Source organism: Ammospiza caudacuta, chromosome 16, assembly GCF_027887145.1.
Source record: "Ammospiza caudacuta isolate bAmmCau1 chromosome 16, bAmmCau1.pri, whole genome shotgun sequence".
NCBI lineage: Eukaryota > Metazoa > Chordata > Aves > Passeriformes > Passerellidae > Ammospiza > Ammospiza caudacuta.
The window spans coordinates 12,552,306-12,580,001 of NC_080608.1; the positions used below are offsets into that span (position 1 = coordinate 12,552,306).

General features: G+C 46.8%; 1 protein-coding gene and 1 long non-coding RNA gene across 3 annotated transcripts in view; one reads left to right on the forward strand and one right to left on the reverse strand.

Annotated features, from left to right (window-relative positions):
- Positions 1-2,785: 2,785 nt before the first annotated feature.
- GLRA1 (glycine receptor alpha 1) overlaps positions 2,786-27,696 on the reverse strand; it is a 37,026-nt gene continuing 12,115 nt past the window's right edge. Inside the window, exons 2-9 of one of the 2 annotated variants that reach the window (XM_058815277.1) lie at positions 24,829-24,959; positions 20,757-20,824; positions 11,803-12,026; positions 8,705-8,787; positions 7,925-8,062; positions 7,002-7,216; positions 6,270-6,416; positions 2,786-3,100 (exon numbers count right to left, since the gene is read on the reverse strand). In XM_058815277.1, coding sequence (XP_058671260.1) covers positions 2,786-3,100; positions 6,270-6,416; positions 7,002-7,216; positions 7,925-8,062; positions 8,705-8,787; positions 11,803-12,026; positions 20,757-20,824; positions 24,829-24,959 — 1,321 coding nt within the window. Of the gene's footprint in view, positions 3,101-6,269; positions 6,417-7,001; positions 7,217-7,924; positions 8,063-8,704; positions 8,788-11,802; positions 12,027-20,756; positions 20,825-24,828; positions 24,960-27,696 lie in introns of those variants that run through there. The other variant, XM_058815278.1, reaches the window with a different exon arrangement.
- LOC131564722 (uncharacterized) lies at positions 16,544-23,554 on the forward strand. Its single transcript, XR_009275404.1, has 3 exons — positions 16,544-16,642; positions 16,770-16,838; positions 23,114-23,554. It is a non-coding gene; the product is annotated as an uncharacterized LOC131564722 (long non-coding RNA).

A 27,696-nucleotide genomic window follows, 5' to 3' on the forward strand; every position in this document is an offset into this window, starting at 1 on the left:
TGTGTTTGGGTTTGATGTAGGACCAAAGCTCAGCTAGGTGGGAAGATGGGGCACGGGATTTGTTCACCTACAGGCAGCTCCTTTAGGAAGGAGCCCTGCAGCCCTGGAGAGCCAGCCCAGGTACCCTGTGGGGACAGAAGGTGTGTGAGCCAGGCCAGGTTGCCCCACTCCAAAGTGCAAGGTCCAGGCAGCGAGGAACCAGGACACTTTTACCCAAATGACAGCAATTTGAGGTCATTCACCTGCATGAGGAAGGAGCTGTGGTATGTGGGCTGCCAAGCCTCTGCTGTGCTGCCGGGCAGGAAGGAAATTCCCTGGGTTTGCCTTTCATCTCAGACAAGGACATGGCGGCGTTTGAAGCAATCACAAACCGCAGCTGGCACAGCCGGCCCTGCGCACGCGGGGAGAGTTCAATAATTCAGCACAAACCCAGAGCCAGCAGCAGACTTGGGCTCCAGCCAAGGCTCGGGACGCTGCCCCAGCATCAAACAACGCCTCTGCCTGAGATCTCCCTGCCTGGGAAAGCACCGTCTGCCAGGGGAAGGAGGAATCCTCAGCCCACAGGATTTCTGTGCTCCAGTGCAGGGAAAGGGCTGATGTGCTGGCTCGTGCTCCCATTGTGTGACCTGGTGACCTGTGCCTGTCTCAGCAGTACAAAGGGACTCAGAAAACTGGGTGGCCTTTGCCAAAACATTGGCCCTAGTCCACACAGAGACTGCTGTGGTTTTTATCTTTTTTTTCTCCTTTTCCCCTCTTTCTATTTTTGTCCTTTCCTCCTTTCTTTCTTTCCTTTTTTTTTTTAAATTTTTTCCTCTTAAACTAAAGTGATTTTAGTGCTGGTGAAAGGTGCTGAATGGCAGCCTTGGAGATGGATGTCCCTCTACTCAGCCCCAGCAAGCCCTGCTGTTCTCTCTGGTGTTTCTCCTCCTGGCATCATCCCTGTGCAGGACAGATCCCAGGTTCCCTTGTCCTCTCACCTGCTTCTTTCTGTGCTGGTTGGGACACCCATGGCTAAGCATGACTTCAACTCCCATCACAGGCTTGGGTGCTGCTGACTGGGCCAGGCTGGACCTGGCAGTGCCCCAGGGCACTTTGCTGTGAGCTATTCCAGCCTGTGCAGGAGGGAGCTGTGTGCTCTCACAGCAGATCCCCAGCCCTGCTCCCATCCTGAGCAGAAGAGGGAGGACAGTGGATGCACCCCATGGGTGCCACTTTTCTCTCTGCCTTCTTTTGGTGCCTAACCCAGAGCTGACCCCAAGTGCTTCAGTGCAGACTGATTGTCTCTTCCTTGGTGCTCTCTTTCACCTCTCTCCCTAAAGTGCAAACGAACACAACGGAGTCACCCTGGGTGCTGCAGCCAGCTCACACCCAGGGGCCCAGAGGGACAAGTGGGACATCAAGCCCTTGGCTTGCCCACAGGCCCCAAGCCAGGCTTTCAAGTAACACCCTAGAGGTGCTTGGCACATTTCTCCCCACCCCAAACACCGATGCCAACCTGTGCTACCTCTTGGGCAAAGAGAAACCCCTTTGCTCACCCCTTCCCACCTCCCTCCCCCCTGTCCCCATCCCCACCAAGCTGTGCCAGCCTGCCCCCTCTCTCTGCCAGGCAGCAGAGAGGGGCAAAGCAGCCTGCTCCATCTTCCCATCCGTGTTCAAGGTAAAATGCAGCACCAAAATTGATACAAAAATAGAATTTTGGGTCCGTTGGCCCAGCTTCGCTATTAATATAACTGCTATGAAATGTCAGAAAATAAAAGCTGCTCTCTCTATACACACCTGCCCCCCACCCCCCTCACTGACAGTATTGCCACACGCCCGGTCCTGTCAAAACAAGGCATCAAGATGCCTGTTTTCTCTACATTTTAAATACAATTGCTTCCATCCCCCCATTGTAAACAAACATGGCAGAAAGGGGTTTGGAAAAACAAAACAGAACAAACAAACAAAGCTTTTTTAAAAATCCTTCATCATTTCTAGTGCTCTGAATAATATTTCTGCCTCCTGGGACTTGAATCCTGCCATGTTGTTTAAAAGGACAGAAGGTACCTGTGATTTCTGATGAAGGCTCTGATGTCCTTCTCGGGTTTCCTTTGGATGCTCTCTGGTGGGGATGAGAGAGATAATGTATTTGCTTTCCTCTATGCAAAAGTCACAAAGTGTTTGATCGGCAAACCCGTGACTAAAAAAAGTAAATATATAAAATAAACAGCAATCCACAGCCTCTTTCTTAAGTTTCCCCATCTATCCAGTTTTCAAAGTGCAAAACCTAGAGAAGCACAGAATTATTTTCTTGAGGTGTTTTTCCCCCTGCGTGCTTGACTGGAATGGCCTTTCTATAGCAAAAGTCAGATAAAGCGTAATTGCAGTAGTTTCTGCACGTGGAATCATGAATCATTCCAGTGACTTGAGAATCTAAGCTGTTAATAGGCTAAAAAAAGGATTTGTGTTTGTTGGTCTTTTTTTTTGTTTTGTTTTCTTTTTGCATTATAATTAAGCATGAGTATATATTACTATATTACACTGCTTGGATTGCTGGAGCAATCCACATCTTTCTATGCTGTAAAACTAACTCCCACCCTGCGCTCCCCAGATCAAGAGCTTCTTTTCTCCTCCCTGTGCCAGACGCCCTCAGTTCACATGATTAAAACTCCCTCCCAGCCCCCCTCCCCCATTTTTTTTTTTTTTTTAAAGTAGATATTGCCGCATTCTTAAATTCATGCATTGCTGCATTGCTATTGCACATATATAAAGGATTGCTCGCTCCCTCCCGGCTGCTCCCCTCCCCTCACTGGTTGTGCACGTCCTCTCTGCGGACTATCTTGTAGATGATCCAGTAGAAGATGTTGAAGATGAGGAAGGCCATGGGGAAGCCGATGCGGGAGATCTTGTCAATTTTCTTGGCTCTCTGGATGAAGAGCTTCCTCATCTCCTCCGGCGAGCGCGACGGCGGCGGCACCGGGTTGGCCGTGTTGTTGTTGTTGGCTCCCTTGACAGAGATGCCGTCCTTGGCTTGCAGGCAAGCTGGCCCCATCCCGTAGGCAGTGAAGTTGAACCTGCCTTCACCAGCTTCGTCCTCCTGGAACAGATTGAGCATGGGACTCTACTTAAAATGAGATATAGACAGCGCACCCTTGCTATAAGGCTCTCCGCTGACAGCGTCCTGCTCTACACAGGAAAGATGTTCCAACCGAGCCCCGGCACCCTTGGGCAAACCCCTGCTCTTGGGAGATCAGCCTTATAGAGGGGTGCCAGCTGTGTGATGCACAGATGCAAATCAGGGGATCCAGGCACCCCGTGGAGAACAGCGCTGACTTCCACCCCGTGGAAGTCTTTGACCTATTGGATGGTTTGTGGCACTGCTTTCATTTTTCCAATTGCATCCCCTGTTTTGCTTCTGCCTCTCCCTACCCCCTCCCACCTCCTATCAGCACCTTCTTTGCTTGGCCTGTGCAGTTTCAGCTTGCCCAGAAGGAGTGGGCTCCATGTAACTCACGTAGCCAAAGCTGCAGCTGCTTCCTACAGAGTTACATGGATGTGCAGGAGCCAGGAGCTGTCCAGGAAAGAGCTCTGCAGGCAGCGTGCAACCAGCCCTCACTCGCCTGCCCACGGCACCCCACAGCCATGCCCAGGAGCCAAATTTCAGGTGAGGAACTGAAGTGCCCTTCTGTGGGTCAATGGGAAGACATGGCTGCTTGTGGTAATGCCAATTATTGACAAAAAATATAATTTGTGTTCTAATAAAGGCAAACGGTGTTGCTGTTTGGGTTTTTTTTTGGTGAAAGCTTTGCTGGAATCCCAGAATGATTTAGCCCTATTTTATTGAGCACAGGGATGTAATGACAGGGAAAACTAAGTTTGGTCCAAGTAATTCAATCAGTGATTTGCAGAGGCAGAGTTAGAATCTCAAGTCTCTTGACTTCAGGTCACCGAGGCTAATTGTAGAGCAACAGCCTTAATTAATCATTAACAGAGGCTGATCCATGCTGTGTCCCCCAACACTGACCTAACAGTCCCCTCCCTTGTAGTTGCCTGCCCACTGTGCCCTGCTGCCCCTTGCCCTGTCCTTTGAAGAGTCTTTTCTGGATGGCCCCTGCATCCCGTGGGCAGCTGCATGGGATGAGGAGCAGGACACAGAGGATACTGCCATATCTGAGCAAAGCAAAGTTACCCAAATAAAATCAACATCTGGTTTTCTGTGATACTCAGAACTTATGAACCTTCTCATCATGTCTGTAATGCAGGGTAAAACTGCCTCTGCTCTTTTCCCATTGCACAAATAAACACTCGCCCATGTCTGGCTTAACCTAAACCTCTTGATCCTTAATTTACTGAATTTTTAAATATTTTCATTGCTGAGGGCCCACTGGTTGTGACTTTGTTTTGGCCACCATGGCTTTGTTTTGGTGAGTGGCATACCAGGGTTAGAGAAGACAATAGTGCATTTTTCAAGGTGCCATGTCAAAGGATAAAAGCAAAGATCACCAGCCATGCTGGGAAATGTTTCCAAATGCACTCCATGTGGGTCTGATGATGGTGTCATGTTAACCAGACTGGTCCATATCACTGCAACATCTCACTGTGTTTTTGCCTGGTGTGTCATGCCTAAACCAGTCAGAGCTACCCAGACAAGTCAGGACATCAGGACAGAGCAATTAGTGCCTTTGGCAGCTGCATTAGCCCATTTACATATTAGCAGTCAGCTTAGTTTTCTGATGAGCCTGCAAACCTTGTTCATTTAGCTTTTGCAAGTGTTTTTGTTGATGCTTTGCTCCAATTAAGTAGCTGTGAGATTGAGCAGGGACTGTGCTAACAGCCTTGTGTTGAATGGAACAGCTCTCCAAATATCTCTTAAACGAGTCTCTGTATTAGTGGCTTTATTTTCCTTCTTACTGTTTTATCAACAGACTGATCTGCATACAACAGCACAGATCCAGAGACAGGATGCCTGAATCTAGATGAAGAGATAAATGCACTATGGAGACACCCATGTGGGTGGCTTTAGCTCTGCCTCTGTTCAGCTGCATCTTCTGAACCAAAGCTTTGTTGATTTTGGGATGGCAGACCCTGTTCTGGTTAAACACAATCAGTGGGTGCTGAGGGTCTCATCTGTTATTTCTTTTCCTTTGCATTTGTCCAACACTTTTCATCCCTGGTCCTGACTGGGTTGAGCACAAATGAACAATGATCTCCTGTTTTGCAGATAGGATGACTGAAGCAGAGAGAGACAAATCTAGAAAAATACAGGGATTCCTGCTCCTCAAACCCCACTTTCTCCTGGAATGGTAGCAGTTCTGCAAGCGTACACTGTGAACTGCTGCAGGACGGGTTGGACCCTGGGAAAGAATTTTCATAGCTGGGACAGTGAAACAATGGAATGGGAGAAGGTTTCTGGGTGGGACAGATCCTGGAAAGTAGACAAATACCTATGAGGAATATTTAAGGCAGACCTTGGTGGTCACCTATGGGCTTGCTTGAGATTTGCATCAGCAAAATTGTTTTTGTTTTTCTCTCCTAGAAAATGTACTGGATTCTAATGCTCTCCTGAGGGCAGCCTCTCAGGCCTGGTGCTGAAATTTTGCTAACCCCTTTCCTGGTTCTACCAGTTTTATAGGGACAATTCTCAAGTGCCTTTGGCCTTGTAATCACAGCCACCTTTATGTTTCTTTCTGATGTGAGGTGAAGTGTTTGCTGTTGGAGCCCAGGCTGGGGAGCTGTGGGAGCTGCGTGCATGCTCAGATTGGGGTTGGGATCAGCCACGGCAGGTAAGCATGGAGCAGGCTAAGGCTCAGAATAAAGCTCTTTCTTTCCAGAAGGAATTTGCAGTCAGTCTGAGAAGCAGATGCTTTTGAACACGGAGATGGCAGAGACAAAAGAGGTGTCACTTACCTCTGGGCTGCTGCAGGCTGTTGTGTTGGGGGTGCTGCTCTCTGACAGACAGACAGACACCCCTCACACCACCCTGCCTGCCTCCCCCAGCCCTGGCTGCAGCTGCTGGGCAGGAGAACTCACCCCAGAACATTGCTGTGTGACACTTGTCCTGTTGAGAACACCCCTTTTGGCTAGCAAAACCCAGCTTGCTGGACTCCAGGGCTCAGCAGGCTGTTAGAAGAGGCACAATCCATTGAGGCAGCTCTGCTTTGTGGTGTGTGAGCCTCCTTAACATCTGACCAGACACTGGGGACCTCCCTGGGGGCTAGAGGCTTGGTTCAGTTGACCATGGTGTTCTGCTGGGACAGATTTCACTGTGTCCTCCATGCTTTATGTATTACCTTATGATGCCTCCTCTTCCTCCTGAACCTGAGCAGCTCTTTGTGCTGCCGGGACACGAAGTTGACAGCGGCGTATTCCAGAAGGGCAGAGAACACAAACAGCAAGCACACAGCCATCCAGATGTCTATGGCCTTCACATAGGACACCTGTGAGTCAGAAAAAGAGACGGAAATGGGGTGGCTTCCGTACCCAAATGCATTTTTACTTGGTGTTTTACATGGCTGACATCTGTTCTTGGATACCAGAATCACACTCATTTAATGTCAATGTGTTATCATGTCACTGAAACCCCTCACGGGCCCTTAAGTAGCAACAATTCCACAGCTTTTAATTTGTTCAGGCCTTGATTGTGATTGTTTATATGCAATGAAAACAGTAATCCACCATACCAGAAACCCTTCATAAAGGTAAAATCAGTACTGGTATAAAAGTAGGATGGTCAAGTGACTAAAAAGTTAAAATGTAGAGTGCACATCCATGTGTGGTTGTTGCAGGGGTTTGTAAGATACAGAGCTCCTGGTTATTGGGAGTTGTGGTGAGTGCTGAATCTTAGGGGAAGTTTTGCTGCAAGTCATAGAGAATTTAAATTTTTTTCATGATGTGACTGGAATTTGCTGTTTGTCCTTACACAGGAATTGTGCAAAGGCAGCAGGAGGATCTGTGTAGGGATTTCCTTAAGTGCTGTCCCCAGAAGGGGCACGATTTCCCTGGTGTCCCAAGGGGTCCCCTACCTTGGGCAGTGATGCTCGGGAGCCAGAGCTCTGCGTGGTCATGGTGAGCACGGTGGTGATCCCCAGCCCCACACGAGCAGGAGCAGCATCCATGTTGATCCAGAAGGAGATCCAGGACAGAATGACAATGAGAAGGCTGGGGATGTACATCTGGATCAGGTAATAGCCCATCTGCCTCTCCAGGTGGAAACGAGCTTCTATACAGGTGAACTTGCCTGAGGAGGATGGGAGATACAGGGGAGGTTATTGGGAAGGCACAGTGAGCCTCCTGTTCTCAGCCATTGTCTGGGGATTTTCCTTTTCCTTGTGTTGCCTAAACCAGGGTCTTGTTAGGGGAGGAAATGAACAGCTGGGGTTTGGCTTCAAACTGAAAGAGAGAAGGTTTAGATTAGACATTAGGAAGAAATTCTTCCCTGTGAGGGTGAGGAAGCCCTGGCACAGGTTGCTCAGACAAGTTGTCACTGCCCAATCCCTGGAAGTGTTCAAGGCCACGTTGGACAGGGCTTGGAGCAACCTGGGATAGTGAAAAGCGTCCCTACCCATGGCAGGGTGTTGGAGCAATATGGTCTTTAAGGTCCCTTCTAAGCCAAACCATTCTAGGATTCTATGAACATTAACATAGCAAAGGAAGCCCTTTTGTGGTATGTCCTATGTCACTTAAATGTCAAAGACTAAAGAAGGATTTAGGAGAGAAGATCCACACCAAACACCCTTGAATTGATGCAGTTGTTATCAGTGACAAGAGGATTTTGCACATTTATGTCCATTAGCCTTTCATTTGCTGCATGTGTTTCCACATGTCTCTTATCTCTGTAAGTGTAGGACAAGGCCAGAGTGCCACCAGACAGAGCAAGACTCTGGTAAATGCATAATCCTGAATTCCTCTCCACTGAGCCCCTCAGTTAAGGGTTAACAGCACTGACCTGTGTTGTAGTGCTTCGTGCAGTATCTCAAGTCCTTTTCTTCTTTGAGGATAAACTGAGGCAGTGTCAGCCCATCAGCAACTTGCACTGCTCCTTTTTCTTGCCACTCAAATATGAGATCATTCATTGTGTAGCCAACTGTTGAGAGGAAGGGACAAATGTGGCATGAATCACATTAAATACTGATCTGGAAAGGGGCAGTGTTGCAGAAGACAGCTTGGAGGCAGGGCGCATCCTGGCCTTCCCTGACAGTGCTGTCATGAATGGGATTTGGGTTGAGGCAAAACTGCTTGTTCATGTGGGAAGAGCCAGGGCAGCCACCTCCACTGGAGCTGCAATGGATTTTCTGCAATAAATAACATTTTTTTCTTCAATTTGGCTTGCTGAACTGTTTTCTACTGTTTCCAACTCGTCTGCTTTCTCTGGAAGGAGCTCATCATCTTTCCCTCCTCTGGGACAAGCAACATGTACAAGTGGCAGATGTTCATCCAGAGAGAAAAAATCCCACTTGCAGCTGAAAGCACTTTCACCTCTCCTGCAGAGTGAAAGGCCAATGTAAACACGAGCGAGCCAGGGCTCCTCACATGGGATCTTGTGAGGTTTGGCTTCTCTAGCAAACGTCACATGGGCTGAATGAATGGCAAATCCCAAGCAGGAGGTTGTCCAGCAAGGCTCCAGTGAAGGCTGGGCTGGGGATGGGCTGCAGCTGGGAAAGGAGAGGGCAGGGAGAGCAGCAGGGAAAGGAGGCTGTCTCCTCTCTGAAATGTGCACAGCACTCACAGCTCTCCAGCTGCATGATGCACGTCTGGACGTCCATGGGGAAGTTCTTGAGGTCCATGGGGCAGGCCAGAGTCAGCGTGATCCTGAGGAGAGAGGAGAGCACAGGGCATGGCAAATGGTGGCACTGCTGGGGGCTCTTGGAAGGTTGCAGTTTATTGCAGCCCTGAGACATGTAAAAAATCTCTGTTTCAAAGAATGAGTCGGAGTTCTTAATTTCTCAGTCTCAGAGTTGTTTATTGTATCTTATCTATAAAAATTTTTCTCCTGCCCTGCCGAGGTCCATCCAGCAGGACAGTTCCAGGCACTCTGCCTGCCCCTGGGGCGGTGTTATGTCTTTATACTAAAAACTACGTGTACAATGTTTACAGTTACTTTCCAATACCTATCACCTATGTCAGACAGTGATCTTCTACTCTAAACCAATCCAAAAGTGCCACCATCACAGCAGAAGATGGAGGTAGAGAAGAAGAAGAAGAAGAAGAAGAAGAAGAAGAAGAAGAAGAAGAAGAAGAAGAAGAAGAAGAAGAAGAAGAAAGGCTGGACACACCCAAGTCCCTCCACCTTGTCCCCAAAACCCTGATTCTAAAAACCCCAAAATCTACTTTTCCACCTAGTGATAATTTTATTATTACGCTACTTAAACTTCTGTGGCTTTCAGGTCCTCATACAAAGCAGGTGATTTGCTCCATGGGTCACAATCAAGCCCACAGGTGTTCTGGGCTGTGTGCCAGGGTCTCTGAGCCCCCTGGCAGGGTCCCAGCAACTCTGGACACCCAGAGGGATGCACTGAGTTCTGACGGGGGGCTGAGCTGGGGGAATGACAGATCATGCATCTCTTCCTGCCTGTGCTCTCACTCTGGTGCCGGACAGCATCAGAAATGCTGAACATTTGGATCTGTGACCCCATTCCCATTCTCGTTTCATTGCAGAGCTCCCTCACAAACTGCTCTGCTGCTTTTCCTGTTCTGCCTCAGGCTCACAACAGGCTGGGTAAGCAGAAAGCCCAAGCCCACTCTCTGGAACCCCCAGAGGCATTTCTAGAGACTGGCACTGTTTGTAAATCTCTGAACAGAACATTTGTGTGTGATAAAAAAAACACCAAAAAGAAGTTTGATCAAGATCATATCACAGAATCACAGAATCACAGAAATTCTAGGTTGGAAGAGACCTTTAAGATCATCGAGTCCAACCCATGTTCTAGCACCTCAACTAGATCATGGCACCAAGTGCCTCATCCAGTCTTTTTTTAAACTCTTCGAGAGATGGTGACTCCACCACCTCCCTTGGTAGATGATTCCAGTATTTGGCCACTCATGTCATATGTTTGTGTGTGTGGGGAAAGAAATACTTCAGTGGGATTTTCTGCAGGGAAAATGCCTTGTGCTAAGCCAATATGAACTCCTGCACCTTCCTGAATTCCTGCAGAGCCCTTGAGATCTCTATTTCTGTCTCCATTTTCCACTAGGTGCAGGCTGCATTTTCTGTGTTATATTGCTGTGCTGCTCTGTACCGTGTTCTGTGCTTAAAATGTTTGGTTGGTTCAACAAGCTGATACTAAATGATTTGCTCCAGATAGTTAGACTTGAGTTATTTGGTTTGATAATGTTGAAAATGCTGTTCCCTGAAGTGTTTAGGGTTTTCAGCTTTTTGCCTTGATGTAGAAATATCAGAGTTACCCAGGGGACAGAAATTGAATTTTTCTATCATCAGACCTACAAGAAACGTATCAGGATGGAAAGATACTTTAATTTAAAATCTTATGTTGTCAGAAATTCTCAGCTTGAGTTTGGAGACATGTTGGGACAGAAGATGTGACAAAGTCCACCTTGTAAATGCCTTGCCTGGAGTTTGATTATTGCTAGTAGTAGCAAAAACCTGTTAGAAAATGGCACAAGAAAGACTATTTCTCCTTCTGGAAACTCTTTGAATTTACAGTGTGCTCTTTAATTTTAATTTACAGTTTCTTTTTAATTTTCACAGGAAAATGTGCTTATAAAGAAACCTATATTTTCATTCAGAGATGAGTGAGATAGGAAAGTTGTTCTTTTAAACAAGAACTGAAATATTTTCAGGTTTTTGCCTTGAAAATGGTGATTTTTCCATGCTGAGTCATTGCTCTGTTGGCAGAGCAGCCCCAGGGCTGGGGCACCCTGTGCCCCTCTGCGCCCCTGCAGGAACAGGACTCTGTGTCCTGCTCACTGCCAAGCTGCTGCTGTTGGTTTTGCTCCCTGCCTGGTTTTTAACACGAAGAACTGTGAGATTTCCTCATTCAGCCAACACACACGGCAATTCTCTTGTTGTGTTGGCCATCAGGGATTGGGTCTTTGGGCTGGAACCACCTTGGTGTTTGATGGAGACCATCTACTTTGCAGCATTAAGCTGCTTATTTCCCATTTTACAGCTCCACACTGCTTTTCCTTCCCATTGCTGCCACTGGGAGCTGCAGTGTGAGATGGGGTGTGTGTCCCATGGGCAAATTTACATTATACATGAGGTGGAAAAGTCTTCAATACAGAGTTAAACTTTCCCAGTCTAAGCCCATGAAGTTTGATCTTAATTTCATTGATTTAAAATAAAGTTCGAATGAATGAAGTTGGAAGTGAAGGTGGGGGCTAAGGTTGATTTCCTGTGGGAAATTCAGTGCAATTAGTTCAATTTTCTGATGGATTCTTGGATCTAGCAATAAAGGGATAACTGGGAACAACCAGGCTGAGACAAAGCCATGGGGCTGTACTTAGCATTTTCCATGATTTTCACTTTTTTTTGGTCAGGAAATGCTGCAGCTTTGAAAACAGAGTGTTCATGAGCTTCTACTGGTTTTCACACAGCACAGCTGGTTTTAGGCTTGCACTAACAGAAGATATCTGAAGTAATTTTACATTAGGGATGTTAAGGAATCTACTCCAAGCAGAAGTCCTTGAACTGAATGAGTCCATCCCAGACCAATCCTCTGTCTCAATATGCTTCAGCAGAGGTCCCTTTTAACCACATTGCTTCATCACTGCTAATTGAATGATCTCTCACCTTAAAACCCCCTAAATTTCTCTTTTCCACCAGCATGCCCAAAGGCTTGGGTGACCTTGGTGGAGTCAGCTCACCTGATGCTGTAGAGGACGTTGCCGTTCCGGGAGATCCTCAGCAGCTTGTTGTCCGTGGTGATCTCATGGAAATGGGCCCCTTTCTCGTTGGCAAAGAACAGGTCAGGCTTCCAGATGGAGTCCAGCATGGAGGGGTCCAGGTCCAGGGAGTCGTCGGGGTACTCGTTGTAGGCCAGCCGGGGGTCGTTCCACTGCTGCCGCAGGAAGATGTTCACCCTGTAATCCTGCACACAGACACACAGCAGGGCTCAGGGCAGCCTCAGGGTGCTGGCAGATGGGGAGCACACACTAAAACCATCCTAAAATGAGCCAGACCACGTCCAGGCCTATGGCTCCCAAGCTATGCCAAGTGGTTTTGGTATTATTCCTCAAGCAACTGTTATTAATTTCTAGCTTTGTAGCTTACAGCTATGGCATAGCATGAGCAGCTGCCTGTCCCTGCATCCCTCTGCTACAGCAATTGTCAGCTGTGTGGGAAGGGCCAGCACCTCTCTGTCTGGACCCTGGGGCTGCAGAGAACAGGAGCAGTTGCAGAGAGCAGAATGGCCACTGTCAGCAGGAGGATGTTCCAGGGGAGTAAGTAGGGAAAGAAACTGAGACCAGCTTCCTTTCAGTGCTGAACTGTCCCATATCGTGACTATCTGTAGTTCACCCAGCACTGGGAAAGGAGAAGGCACAATGAGAGATATTGTCCATGAAAGAAAATTTCCCTGTGTGTCTGCTAATGCAAGGATAACTCAGATGAGCTGATGGGAGCACCTGCCTCTGGTTAGAGTTTATGAGCAGGAGAGGGATTTGCATGAAGTCTGCTCTCCTAATCCTGAGTGTTCTGGGTTTCCCCCCTCTAATGTCAAAATGCCATAAAGGCAACAGATTTTATAGGGTGACCATCTTCCTTAATTGAAGGTAGTCCCTCAGCACTATGCAAAATTATACTTGCTCCATAACCACAAGTCTGACAGCTCCCCTAAGTTCCCAGGTCAAGGTTAGCTGCAGAGGCTGAGTTCAGACACTACTGGAAAATTAGGGGCAGTTTCTCTTCTCCCTGTCTGACCAACAGCTTCCCATGCTCCTTTTCTTCTGACTTTCACATAAGAAAGTGAGCCAACAAATTGAAATGGGTAGAGGATGTGCCAGCTATCAGGAGAGGGGCGAAAGCTCCGCAACCATAAATTAATTGACATTTTCTAAGTATAGAGGCAGACTGCGTCTGAAGAGCAGCATATAATAAACCAATTCCACTGCCCAGGCCCAAATGAATAGTCCTTCTCATGATTAAGGGTTTATTTGCTGCCTTTCTAATATAAATGTACTTTGAAGACTTTTATTAGGACACAGTTAATGGAGGGTGTCTGATGTGCTTGCTGGTGTCTGATACCTGCTGCAGGCACCCGGTGAGAGGCTCCCCTCCCTCTGCCACCAGCTCTGTTCTTTCCAGCTGGAGAACACAGAGCTCTGCAGTTGAAGGGTGCCTGTATAGGAGAGCTGCCTGCATAGCAGAGATTTTCTCATGCTGCTGCCTCAAGAGCTCACTTGACCGTGAACCTACAACCTCTTGTCAACAAGGACACAACTCTTGTGGTGTCCAGGGCACTGGAGGGTTGGGAGAGGATGTTGCAGCAAGGTAGAAAAATCATCAAGAAAGGTTTCATAAAATCAAGCCTGCTCTCCTGGAATCAGTGGCTGGCCTTGTCAAAACCAGCACTTTGCAAGTTCTCATGTGAAAGCAATCCTGGGAGCAGTTTGTTAACATAATCTATTCCTGGGTAAAAACAACCTGTATAAACTGTTTGTACACCTTTAGATAGAAAAATGAAAACTATCTCTTATGAACAACTTTCCCTGCATGTGCACACTGAGTTTGAGTGACCAATCAATACAGGATAACAACTTGTTACTAACCAATAAAAGTAATTGGCAAGAAAGCTCCTGACCAATTGGAGTTCCACACTGTCTGCAAAACTGTACAAAAAGGAGTTATTCAATAAAGAATAGCCTTTTTCCACAGGAAGAAAATGGAGTCCCATGTGGTTTATTCCCATAAGAGGATTGTGTGGGGTGCTCTGTGTTTTGGACAAGGCACTTCTAGCCAAGCACATGGTCTGGAGTCTGTTTCAGGCCACTTGGTGCCATTTGCACCCTCAGAGCACAGGAGCTGCTAATGACATTAATGATTGTGACAACAGCAAATGAACCAGGGACTTGACGCTAAAAGGAGCAGACCTCTGAACACAAAAAAGAGTTGCAACACTCTTCCCTTCTGCTGATATTCCAAGTGTCACCTTCACGAGTCCTAGTGCATCCTTCTGACTTAATTATTCATCTCTGTCGACCCTGGATAATGTGTCTGGAGGAAATGTGAATAGCTGGGGACAGCTGGGGACCAGGGTCTCAGCACAAGCCTGGAGAAGGAAAGGAGCCATGAATTCCCACTTTCCACAGCAGGCAGAAGCTTCCAGAGCTACCTGTATATTTTCAATTCTCTCTTTTCTGTGCATCAAGATCTGCAGCCATTACAGTCAGGGGAAATCAATGTCACTGACCTAATAGGTAGAAAGCAAAAGGTTGTTTTGCTTATTCAGCTACAAATAAGCTGGATGCTAGCAGGTCAGCTCCAGTTTGGGACTTCTGTCATGTACAACACAAATTAAACTCATGTTTGGAAGAAACTTCAGTGGTAGCTGCCCAGAAGTGTGCTCAGCCTGATGGAGAGGTAGAAAGGGGGAGGGAATGGAGCCAAATTCTCTCTGACAGCCTGAGTTACTGCGGGTAAGCTTTGTTGATGGAGCAAATTCCCTGCTTCAGCTCCAAAACTTGCTAAAAGAATAGGAAAGGGTGAGACAGAAAGTGCTGGGTGGTTTGTGCTGCCACCACAGCAACAGACCACAGGCAGAATGATATCCACAGTCTTTGTAACCATGAGGAGCCACTTTAATTAAACAGTTGTGGGCCAAATGAAAATTAACTCTCACAGTGGGTGGGTGTGAGAAGGCCCCTCCTAATTCACCTCTAGAGTGACAGTGTCCTGTCCTCAGGTCCTGCTGGGAACAGTGCAGGGGCACCTTGTGAATGTGTGGAGGGAGAAACTGCACCATGTCCACCCCAGGGATGTGCAGCAGTGTGGGGAGTAACTCTGCATTGTTTTACTTTGTGTTCCTCCTTTGGAGACAAGTGTTGGCTGTGGGTATTTTTTGTTTTGGAATACAGAAAACAAGGCATTTACGTTGTGATATAAAAAGGGCAAGGACGAAGAAACACGAAACATGCACTGAATGTAATTCTCTGGCTTTGCCATTTCAGGGCATGAATATTTTATCTGTGTGTGCATTTATGCAGATCTTCCTACTCAGGGAGTTTACTCCACAGTCCTGGGCTGCTCACTGAGAGCGTGGTTTTCTCCCAGATGTCTTTGCCCTCATGTCATTGCACTGCAGCGTTGAAGGCTCTGAGCAGCCTTTTAGGTTCCTTGTGTCGAGCCTCATTTGAACATTGCTGTAAAACCAAGCTCTGTGACTGCAAACTGGACATGGCACTGCCTGGGGAGCCAGCAGGAGGCATGGAGAGCAGTCAGGGCATGTCTGTGCTGTGACACAGGCTAACAGAAGGGTTACAGTGCTCTGCACCAGCTGAGCATCCTCTGTCTGTCCTCAGCATTGCAGTCAGGCTGAGGGGTGATGAGCCAAGCAACACTCATTCCTTGGCTACCTGGAGAGACACAGCATTTCTCCTGCATGCTGTATAGGACATCTTAATTAGCATCTCTAACAAGTTCACAGTTATTCCTAAGTGATAGACAGCACTGGCCAATTTCTGATGTGAACTTTCAAGCAAAGAAAGATGTTTGACTGGGGCTGCAAACTTGGCAAAAAAAATAGAAGTAAAAATTTCTTTCTCCATATCCTTCTTATCCCTCACATTGCTCATTTGTGTGCCCATCACATCCAGGCATTGATTATCTTGTGCAGCCTGCTCCTCTGGCTGGCTGGGGAGAGGGGAGCAGCAGCTCTGTGCAGGGAAGGCATTCAGGAGCTTTGCAATTTGGCACAAAGGCATTTCACTCCCAAGAGGGAAATGACACAAGGCAGGAAGAGAATAACTGGAGTGATCAGAGTAGTTCAATTTGATAATGCTGAAATGAAATTCTGCTTGGTGACCTCGCAAGGAGACAAGGAAACAGAAGATCGTTTGAGACCTTCCCTTGCCAGATCCCAGGGCCTTGACATCTCTGCTGAAAGCAGAGGAGGCTGCAGGCAGAGCTGGGCAGGAGGGATGGAGCCCCTCAGAACACTCCTTTGGTTTTCCCTCCTGACTCAGGGGCCCTGTCAGAGCAGCCTCTGCACTGAACAGTTCTGGGGAGAGATTTCCCCTTTGATAAATTTACATTTTGCTGGTAGAAAAATCAGGGTAGAGACTGATCTCCTTCAGAAGGGGATTCTGGGACCCCACCAGAGCATGAGGGGCTTTGTTAGCATTGAGTTAATTCTCTAGAATGGGAATGAACAAACCCTTTGAAAGCAGCCTGCCTTGTCAAGGAGCACTACAACAGACTGCAAGAACACCAAGAAGCAGCCCTAGGAAGGTTTAATAGCCAAGCAGCCAATTTGAAACCAGTGTGAAGCCACACCTGGGTAAGGGAGGAGGAGTCTGTACCAGGGAAGGGCAGGCACCTGGGGAGGGGTGGGAGCAGTACCCTGGTGCTCAATAAGTGTGGGCATTTTTATGCTGGAACCTACACAAGGAAGGTTTTTCTGTGTCTTCCTCCAAAAAGTGGGGATTATGTCTCTCTGAGCCAGCAGAACTGCTGGGATATGAGCTGTAACCAACGTCCAGGATTGCAAATGTAGGTATTTAGTACTGAAGTTTTGTTTTTCAGCTTGAGGAAGTTTTGTGTCCTTGTATTTGAATTGCACAGTCCTATTTCATGGCTTCTTTTTGTTTTTTTCTTTTCCCCCTCCTTTCTCCATTAGTGCACAGACAAACTCCAATCATGGACAGCTGGAACACTGCAGGTCTAAACACTGAGATGGCAGCAGACTGTGAGTAGCTGTGAAAACCTTTTCATTTTGTGTTTTGTGGCTTGTTAGGTGCTTATCATCTCTGTGGGACTGATGGTTGGGTTTAAGAATGACTGACTGCAGGACGTTTTGCTCAAAACCTAACTTTTGCTATGGTCTTTGTGCATTGAAACTCATATATTTTGCTGATTTTGGAGTGAGTGGGACCAGTATTAAATGTGGGACCCAAGTTCTTCATCAGAATCTCTGCTGTACTGGGGTTTGTGAGTCTTGATTGAATTTCTTGGTCTGCTTTGCTTTGTTTTCTTGTTGGGAATCTCATGTGCAGATGTCTCTGAGCAAGCATTTAGCATTTGGACAGTTGCAGCCTCCAGCTCCTCCTGTCCCCAGGAGATGCTGGGAGCTCAGTTGTGGCTGTGCTGCAGCTGGCTGGAAGGTCACATTTGCTTTGCTCTTTTCAGATGAGATAACTATGGCATGAAAGCAGCAAAAATGAATTTGCATATTTACACTGTGTCTGAGGGAGGCTGTGCTGGCTCTTCTGTGATTTTTCTTTCTTTTTTGGTCTCTTTGCTATGTGTGGGTCCTTTTTAAAAGGAGAGTCTAGGAAAGCTCATCCTGAGTCCAGCTGCTAGCATTGCTAAGTGATGATATAAAAATGTATAAAAAGCCAGTGGAAGGCCACAAAACTGCAGCTTCCACTGGAAGAGTGAGCAAGGGCATCACTTAATTCCAAGTGTGCTGTTATAGCAGGGAATTTGTTAATGAAATGCTCAGATAATCCCATCAGTTGCCTCATGCCTCAAAGAAAAGCCAAAGATGGTGCAGTTTATTCACTTAAAACCCAAGACCTGTTCCCAAGGTGCTTCACTTCTGTTTATTTGGAATGAGGGATTTCTCCATTTGCTATAGGTTTCATAGTCTGGTATGGCCGGGGAGTTGTTTATGCTTTTGAACAGCAAAAAGGGATTTAAGAGCTTGTGTTTAGGAGTTGTTTGTTGTTATATAATTATAATAATTGCAGAGAGTGGCTGCACCTTGCACTTGTCCTTGGGAGTCCCCTCTGTTGGATGCACAGCTGCAGCGATGCTTTGGGACAGGAGGGTCTGGCTGTTGGGATTAGAACTCTCCCTCCCTCTGGAGCACAACCGGGGATGTGTTCCCAGTGTAACCCCTCCTTGTCCCCAGAGCTCCAGGCAAGTGGGGCTGGGTACCAGCTCTGAGCTGCAATCCAACATAAACGTCCCATCAATTATGTGCACCACTCTAGGGGTTTTTATGTTGGGTCTCCAGCTCTGCAGGATGCTTAAAGGAGTTACTTCACTTCCCTTGCTCTAAATCAGCTGTGCCTTAGGAATGCGATTTGGTGGATGACTTTGCCTCTTAATTTTTGTTAAATTCCCCCTAACCCTGCAGCAGTTTTCAGATCTCCATTTATTGCCTTGTTCATTTTGAGCCTTTGTGGGGCAGGCAGCAGCTTTCTGCCCACTCTGGGCAGTTTGTCCTTCTCTTGGCTGCAGCTCATTTTCTTTCCTTCTGGGGTTTGTAGTCCCAGCTGTCTACATAAAATACCTGTTTTTTTTCTATTTTTCTGTATTTTCTCCTCTTCCTCTACCTCCCATGAGGCCTCAAGCCATAAGTGAGCACTCTCTAATGTCTCTAATCCACTGTGTGGTGAGCTCATGGTCTACACTGATTTGTGATATTCAGGCAATGTGAACTTAGAAGGGAGCAGTGGTATATTCTATAGGAAGTATCAGCCCACTATGGAGATATTTTAAAGCCTTCTCTAAGTACGTGTGGGGTACCCATAGAACTTGTGATTTCTCCTGCAGGTAATAGTGTAATAATAATGAAATATAAGGTGATGGAGCACTCAGACCTGAACCTGACCAGGCTTAAAGTACCTAATGATGGGTGTTTAAAACATAATTTTCTGCCTCCTTTTGGCCAGTGAAGCAGCTGGGGGAGTTTTGCCATCATCAGTCCCAGGGGTCAGTGATAGGCTGTGGCTTTCTTTCTGGTAAAACACTGATTTGCCCCTCTCCATTTTCAAGCCGCCCCCCCTTCCTCTGATGTTTGACCACTTGTTTGAATTCAAAATGGTTTCAAGACAGGACAGTCTGTTATTCCCAGGAGCTGCTGGGGAGCTGACCCTGCCTGTTTGTCCTGCTGCACCCTCAGACAGCAGGGAGGGACTGGCAGCTCTGCAGAGCAAACCCCAGGTTCCAAATCCCCAGGACCTCTCCAGCTTGCTGAGATCTCCTTTTCAGCTGCTCCAGTACCTGTGTTCCTTGTGTTGCTGTTGGTGTTTACAAGCAGAGCTGCTGCTCCCACACGAGAGCATTAGCTCAGGCTGTGCTGCTGTGTCAGCCTGACATCTGGGCTGCCTTGTCAGAGCTGCTTTGGATATTTCCAGACAAGGCAATGTGCCCACAGGGTGTTCTCGGGCTCCCATGGGGATTTTTTTTTCCATGGAAGATTGCCTATGAAATGAGTGGCATCTGGAGATGATAGTGAGTCCCTGCAGCGTGTCTTGGAGGTGAACTGCGTCTCCCTTGTGCCAGTCTGTGCTAATTTTATGGAGCATCCTGCTCACAGGGATCATGTGGCATCTTTGGCTGCTCCAGTGCATCTCTCAGTGTGGGACAGATGCACTGAAAAATGCTTCAGTGGAATGTGCTCTGAGCATTGCACAGGTCCTTCGTGGGCTTGTCCTGCTCCCTTGCACTCTGGGTTGGTGTGCAGGAACAGCATTTATTGCCTGTAAGGCCAAAGGAGGTAACCAATAAAGAGTAAATTAGGAACAGATGTGCATTTCAGTGGCAGCTCTTCCTCTTTTCCTTTCTATACAAATGAATCCACACTACGCTCCCCACCTGTGAGCCCTGACAAATTCTGCAGTCAGGTAGGAAATCTATTTCCTCGTGCTTGGACAGAATAACAGCTTTTGTTTTCTCCTCCACTAACACAACTGAACCATCCCAACCCAAATATTTCCAGCAGAATGATGCAGTGTCAGAAGAGACTCAAAACCTGAGCTGTGGCTCTCCTTTGACAGTCTGTGCATGCCAAGTAATTTGTTCAATTCAAGGGGTGTGATCTCTATGCAAAGCCTAAAACTTCCTGCCTGAATGCACAGAATGCCTGAAGCTGGAGCTTGGCATTCTTCATTCAGCATTTTTCTAGAAAAAGAATTACCAGAGGGTAATTAAACACCATATTTCTGGATTATCTTTAATTAGCGCCGCAGTAAGGCACAGTACCTCCAGAGTTTTCCTTTGCTGTTCACTGGTTATGTCACAACCAATCTCTAATAGTTTTCAGATGGAGCAATTATCTCCTGTTCTAGTGATCCTCTGCTCCTAGTGCCTTGCCAATTAGATACAGCCTTTAGCCATGCTCACTAATTTTGTATGAAGTGAGCCTTAACTCAGAAATATTGGTTTTGATTTTCTACTAAACATCATTGTCTACCATAAATGTCTCCAAGAAAACAATCATTGTAACCTTTAATAATTCTTTTAGTCTTTGGGAATCTGAAATCCTGGTGCAAGCTGAATTTGAGTTCAGCTGATTTCCCTTCTCTTTGATTCCAGATTAATTTTGGATTTATGCCCACTTAAACACAAAGTATCTGTAACTGTGGCTGAGCTTGGAGCCTCAGGCAAACCTTCAGAAAAAGATTATTTGTTTTCCTTTCTGACCCTTGTCCTTTGCTCATGGGGTGTTTTTATAAAATGCAGATGGAGACTCTGATCTTCAGCTACATGAAATGAGTCTTGTTGACCATTAATTTACTCAAACTTTGAGCAAGCTTGGGAGCACTGGGTGTTTTTCCATGGTCCCTCTGAGGAGGAGGAGGGTGATGCTGCATTTCCTGGGAGTGCAGTGAGGCAGAGGCAGCAGCTGAGCAGCTGTGCTGTGATTTTTACTTACCATGGTTGTTTCTGCAATCGAACCAAAGCTGTTGATGAAAATGTTGCAGCTGACGTTCACTGGAGGGCCTGCATGACAAACACAGATTGAACAGCAGCTCAGAGCTTGTGGAACAAAGGATTTCCAGTCTGCAGTTAAAACCTGCTGTGGGAATGGATGAGCAGGGGAGGAAGGCCTGGGTGACCCAGTGTGGGCTCTGATGCCCATTTGACACCAGGCTGGGCTCAGGCTCTGCCTCTGTTCCCCTCTTTGGCAGTGTTTACAGATCTCTGCTCAGATGAACAGGAATGGATCAGAGCCAGCCAGGACAGTTTCTAGGTGTCTTGACCTGGCTATATGAGTGGTAATTTCACCTTGAATGTGATAGCAAAGTATCCCAGAAAGGAGCTGAGAGATAATTCACTTTTATTTAGATCTATACTTATGAAATAATCACTGTTCCTGAACTAGGATTATGTGCTTCCCTCAAAGCCAGTGCAACAGGGTGGGCTGTAGGGATCAGGCTGGCAAAGCAGCAATACCCCACATGATGATGGTGACCCTCTGCACCCTCGAACAGCAGGGAGGGACAGGCTGCTCAGCAGGGTAAAACCCAGGTTACAAATCCCAAAGGCCTTTCCAGTGTCCTGAGATCTCCTTTTCAGCTGCTCCAGTACCTGTTTCTTGTGTTGCTGTTGGTGTTCCCAAGCAGAACTGCCCATAAACCCCAAACCCCAGGTGGTGATCCTGATCCAGGCCTCTCAGCTGGGTAGGAGCATTCAGGGCTCTGCCAGCAGGAATTCTCTGGCTGTCGTGTTTGGGCAGGAGGTAATCCTGGTATCTGGGCTGGATTTGCTTTCAGACCAAAACTGTGCTTACCCTGCTTGTACTGGAGAGGTCAAGTGGTCACAAAAAGAAAGGGGTGGGGGCTAAGGGATGAAAATATTGTGGTTTGAGGCCATGGGAGTCAGTCTGTTTGTGTAGTACTGATGCCCAAAGGAGTGGCTGGAAATGTTTCATAGCATTGCCTGGGAAATCTGAGGTGGAAATGCTGCACTTACACAGAGGGAGATGCTGAGAGCTGCAGTTCAACACAAAGCAAAATGCTGGGGAATATTTTGGAGCCAGGGCATACCTGGAGCCTGGCAAACCTGTGACTTGGATAATTCACACATAATGATATCTCACACATAATGAAATTATTTTTTGTAGAGGGTTGAAGCAAAAGGGGCCTCTGCTCTGGGAGCTGTGGAGCCAAAGGCTGCTGTGGGCACTGCCCAGGATGTGGTGGGGAAAGGCAGAGAGCAGAGGCACAGCCCCAGGGACCAAGGTCCCCTTTTACACTGGAGTTAATCCCATATCATCCCTCTGACAGATGCTTCTGGGCAGATAAGATCTGTGCCAGTAGAGAGTGTGGATTTTCAGATTATTCCCCCGTTTTTTATGGAATCAGGGATGGTGTCTGCATTGCCTGGTGGCTCAGCCTGCTGGGGGAGTGATGTTCCTGTTAAGGTCACATCTGCAGTCTGGCAGTTGCTGCAGCATGAAATACTGGGGGGAGGAATGGCTTTAATGAGAGCCTGGTGCCTCTATTCACTGCAAATGTGTGGAAATTAATACATTTTCTTGATTGCTGAGGAACATTTGGAGCTTTGTTTTCTCCTCTCCTGCCTTGGCCTCCTCTGAAAGTTTGTGCCTGTTCCCTGCAGTGATGCTCTCTGCTGGGGTTTTCTTGGTGTGAGTCCCAGGCAATGTGAGCAGGCTGTGCCCAGCCAGCCCCCAGACAGGCACTGCCAGCTCAGCAGCATCTCACACTGCTCAGTCTGTGCAGCTTTCTCCAGGCTGTTAAACACTGGCATGGCTTGAGCAATCAGACACAATTAAATGTTTTTTTCCCCTACTTTCGCCAACCCCTCTTATCCAGAAGTTTATCCATATGCTGAAAGCACACAATTATTACTTTAGTACTTGTTTCATCCCTTCTGTTGAGCTCAGGGGTGATGTTTTTCTGCTCTGGACTCATTCACAAACCACATAAAAGGTCCTTGAGCAGGTGATTCCCCTCCCAAAGGGCACAGTACAAGGAGAACACTGAGCTGATCCCTGGATGAGTGCACATGCTCCTGACTCTGACAGGTCTGGGATATTTTGGTCCCCCTGCTCCTGATCCAGTGCTGACATGAAGCTGAGGGTGGGGTGGGTGCATGTGAAGGCTTTTTGGGGCAGCCCAGCTCTTCTTGAGGCACTGAGCTCTTCTCAGGATGTCCAAGGTGAGCCATGAGCTCCCTGCAGGATTTGGTGATTTTGGGGATCTTTTAGCTTGTGAGAGGCTCTAGAAAATTCCCTGCCTGCCACTGAAATATTCCTCCTCTCTGCAGGGATGCAGCTGTGGAGGAATGGAGTTTTCCAGCAGTGGGGATGAGGGCACAGCCTGGGTTAGAGGTCCCTGCCAGGCTCCTCTCTGTCCCTGCTGGAGCTCCTGACTTCATCCTCCACCTGAAAACCCAAATACTGCTTATTTGTTCTCAGAATGTGAATCCACAGCTAAGTCCAGACTTTACAGCATTTACAGAAAACCTGCAATCTTCTTTTTGTTAATCTTCCCCTCCCCAAAAATCAATCTGATATGGATCTTCAGCATTATTTTCATTTAGATCTAAGCAATTAAAATGTCCTTATGAGTTACTGCAGTTAATTTAAATGATGTGCTTTGAGAGCTACAACCCCAAGCTCTGTAAAACACCTCCTATGCCTCCCATATAAATTGGAGCCTGATTTATGTGTGGGAGGCTAAGCCAGCAAAACTACCCTGAGGGGAAGGTGTAGTTCATTGGAATAAAACTGAAATTAAATTATCTCAAATAAAAATACAATACAGCTGCCTTCAGCAGGAAGTGAATGTATACATTTCATTAAATATTAAAGTTTAATTTGTGTGTGTGCATAATTTAGAGGTAGGCAGGTTTACAGGGTGGTATTTTAGCTCCTTGTCATTTGGATAAGAACAGCAGTGTCCTCTGCTGCCTGGTTGGTTACTGGGACACAAGGTTCCCATCTTTCTTTGGGTTTAAAAGCCCAGCACAGAGTTTATTGCTCAAAGCTGGGTGCCAGGTGGTGTCACCAGTGATTAATGGGTCCTGGGAATCCTGTCAGCCCTGCCAGTGCCTCCAGGGGAGAGGGAACTGGTTGCAGGAAACAAAAGAAGTGACTAAAATGAGCTTTGGAGATGGGCAGTGGCTGACAGGAGCAGGTCCTGCTTTATCTCTGGGTGTGATCTGGGGCTAAGGAGCCCCTGGGAAAGCGAGCTCAGTTAAAAAGAAAGGAAAACAAAAAACATAGACTGGTTTGAATTGGAAGAGCCCTTAAAGCCCCTCCAGCTCCATCCTCTCTACCATGTGCAGGGACATACCAGCTAGAAAAAGCCATCCAGAAACCCCACACTTGCTAGAAGAGGTGTTTTGAGGAGAAAAGATGTTCTGTTGCCTCTGCCAGGGCTTGATTAATCAGTGCTGCTTGGCTGCCATGGAATATGGGGCAGGCTGGAAATGTGGGTGGGGAGCACAGAGCAGTGCTGGGCTGAAAATCCCCTTTAATGTGGGGACAGGGGTGGGTTTGGGCTGCCCTGGCATCTTGTGGGGTTTCTCTGGAGCTGATGGGAGAGGCTGCAGTGGCTCCAAGGGGGGAGCATTGCCTGCCATTGGTGGGTGCTGTGGGCAGTGACTCCAGGGGAAAGCAAAGTTGGGCATTTTATCTTTACCTCTAAAGAAGTTCAGCTCCAGTCACTGCTTGGTTTGACAGGATCCTTGATCTCTGTATTGAGATTGATGCACTGAGATTCCCTGATCCAAGCAGGGATTGGGGGGTCCTATATTTACAGTATATGAAGTTCTTACAAGGTTGTTTCCACTCTGAGCAGACATTTGTTGATGTCTTTCCAGAAATCTACAGGGATCCATGTACCAAATAGCCTTATAATACATACTTGGTAAGAACATAAATATTCATATTTCATACAGCATTAGGAAGATATTAATGAGGGTTGGATGCAGTTTTCAGTCCCAAAATGAGAAAAAGCTGTTTTTTTTTTTCATACCTTTAAAATTTGGTCTGATCCTGGCATCGTATCCTGAAGTTCTCCCCATCAGCTTGTCCAAGAAGTCAGAAGGAGACATGGGTTTGGGGGCAGATCGAGCTGCTGCTTCAGCTTCCTTGGAGGCTGCCAGGCTGTGCAAGTAGAGATAAAGAGGAGATTTCAGCGTGTATCCCATATTGGGGAGGGCTTGGGGTCCAGAAACAGAGCAGTCAGCATCTTATTCCTGCTGAGGCAGGATGGGTACCCATGTGAATTCCTAATGAGGCTGGTCTCAGCTAATTTGTTTGCCCAGCCCAAACATCTCCAAATACAGAATCCCAGCTGCCACCAAAGTAGAAGAGAGATGATGAGCAGTGAAAATCCTTTTGTGAGTTTAGGTACAGCTCCTTGGTGTGCCACTAAATTACAAATGTGAACTCTGGCGCTGAGCTCCACAGGTAAAATACACTCTGAGATTAGCCTTGGGCAGCAATTACTGCTTAATTACAGGGCAAATAGCAGGGAGCATATGCAGTACTCTGGCAGTATGATTTTCCAAAAGGCAAGTAGGATCAGAGAAATCTGGAGTTTGAGGTTTAAATGAGCATCCTGTGGTGGCACAGCTAATGCAGAGCCTGTGGGGCTGGAGGGGACAGGGGTGGTTCTGCTGATCAGCCCAGTCTCTGCCACTGGTACCTGCAATGCAGGGTCTGAGCTCAACACAGAACTGGAGTGTCTGGAGTGTGATCCTGAATTTTTTCTCATGTTGGGTTGAAGATGAAAGGAAATAGAATTTTTCTGGGACCTGTGTGTACTCTGGGGCAGATAAATTTGTGATTTCACTCTTTCTGTAGAAGACAAAAACCAATGGTTGGTAATTTGCCTTCTGACTCCATGGGAGTCTGCAAGATCTGCAGGGTGATAATTTGGGCTTAGGAAATCTGTTGTTGCCATCTACAGAGGAGCAAGTAACCCTTGGTATTAGCTGCTCATTCTCAGCTTTGCAGGAAGGTTTGACTTCCTAGACAGGAGCAGACACCATTCAGTACCTTCCCTCTGGTTTTATGGTTTCTATTTGGATGTCAGTCTCTTCCCAGGCTGAAAGTGTTGAGTAAAACTGCCTAGATGATCCAAAAAACCCCATAAATCACCTATGCAACGTGGTTAGGATGAGCCTGTGGGTTCAGGTGCCTGATGCTGAGTAAAGCCTGCAGGCAGCATTGCAATGCAAATGTACAGTGAGCCAAAGGAAGCTGTTCAGAAGGAATTGAGTGCTTTACACTCTGCAAAACTGATTTTTTTAAAGTATAAATGCTATGGGAATGATGAGGAGCCCCTGACAGAGCAGCTGGGAAGTCTAAGGGAGTTTACAACAGGCACAAGTCATTTGGCTACACATGTCCTCACAAGTGACACCAGAGTCCTCACCTTGGGAAGTTTCTAGTGCTAAGTACTGACACAAGATCTCTTGGGAAGAATTTGGGACTGAAACTATGCATGGTATTAATGTGATGCTGCTCCCAAAGATGGGCTCTTCCAATGCAAGTTTGAGCTGAAACCCCAAAGAATGACATTATCTTGACAAAGCCTTGATAAGAGCGTTTGAACAATTTGATTCCTCAGAAGTTTAAAAATTCAGATGGGATTCTACAGTGCTTGGGTGCCTAATTTCAAAATCAGGAATCTGGTTAACTGCATTGCTTTGAGTTTCTTTTCTGGTGTCAGCAGCAATGGTTTGCCAAGCCTTGGTTTTCAGTCCTGCAAACTCACAACTGCAGTCTGGCTCCTTTTGCAAGTTGCAACAGAGTTCTCTGATTGCTGGGTTTTTAACTGTTAAAACCATTTTAATTTGCAGTGAAGAGGGGAGATTAATTCCAGTGAGAGCCTAAAACTAGGACTTTATTCACTCCATTATGTACTCCCAATCCACTCCCCCACTGGAGCATTTCTGAACAGGCTGCTGCACTTCCTTCTCTCTGACCAGGTGTGCATCTTGCTCTTGCTACAACCATGTCCCCTTTCTTGTCTTGTCCCCATCTCTGCCCCAAGGAAATACTGCAAAGCAGAACCAATGTGTTTCAGGGGTAAATGGGGTTGTGAAATGGGTGATGGTTTTTAATTTAATTTGTTTTTAGAAGGAAAGCAACAGGGTGCAATTGATTTGCAAACGCAGAAGAAAGCTGGGAGTAGGAGGACAATCAATACTGGGCTTGACTGCTGCATTCCAATGGAGTGTCTGCATGGCAATGAGTCCAGAGAAAAGATTTCAATTAAGCAGCAAATGACTTGGTAACCAAAGACTTCTGCCATTTCAGCAAGATGCCAGACAGTGCAATACACTGATTCCTTCTCATTAACTGTAGACTGGATGAAGTATATGGAAATGGAAAATGTGTGTGGGAGGGGAGAGGCAATACAAACCTAATAAGCATCTAATAATCTTTAAGTGGAAAAAGATAATTAGAAACTGCAATTCCCCTGGCATTTGTTTTGAAAATGAGGTAGAAAAAAGAAAAGAAATCAGTGCTCATCTTTCCCCTAAATTCAGTGTGAAAGTCTCTACTCAATATATACACCCCACTTCCAGTGAGTGAATCTGTGTTTCTTGGGTGCCATTTTCTGATCCTTTCTGCATCAAAGCTGCAAATAAATTAATTTCATGGGCTCACTTCCCACATGGAAATAAATATTTGGATAACTGAAGCTCAGAATGCTCTGGGAGAGGACCACCCTCTCACAAGCCCCACTGTTTTCTGCAGCTTCCTGCCCATCCCTGTCACCTCTCCCTGGGAGCACCCCTGGGGATGTGCTGAAACTCTCACACAAGGCTTCAGTGGCTTGATGCATGGTTTAAAATCTGTCTGGCTGCTGTGTTTCTTTACCTGGGAA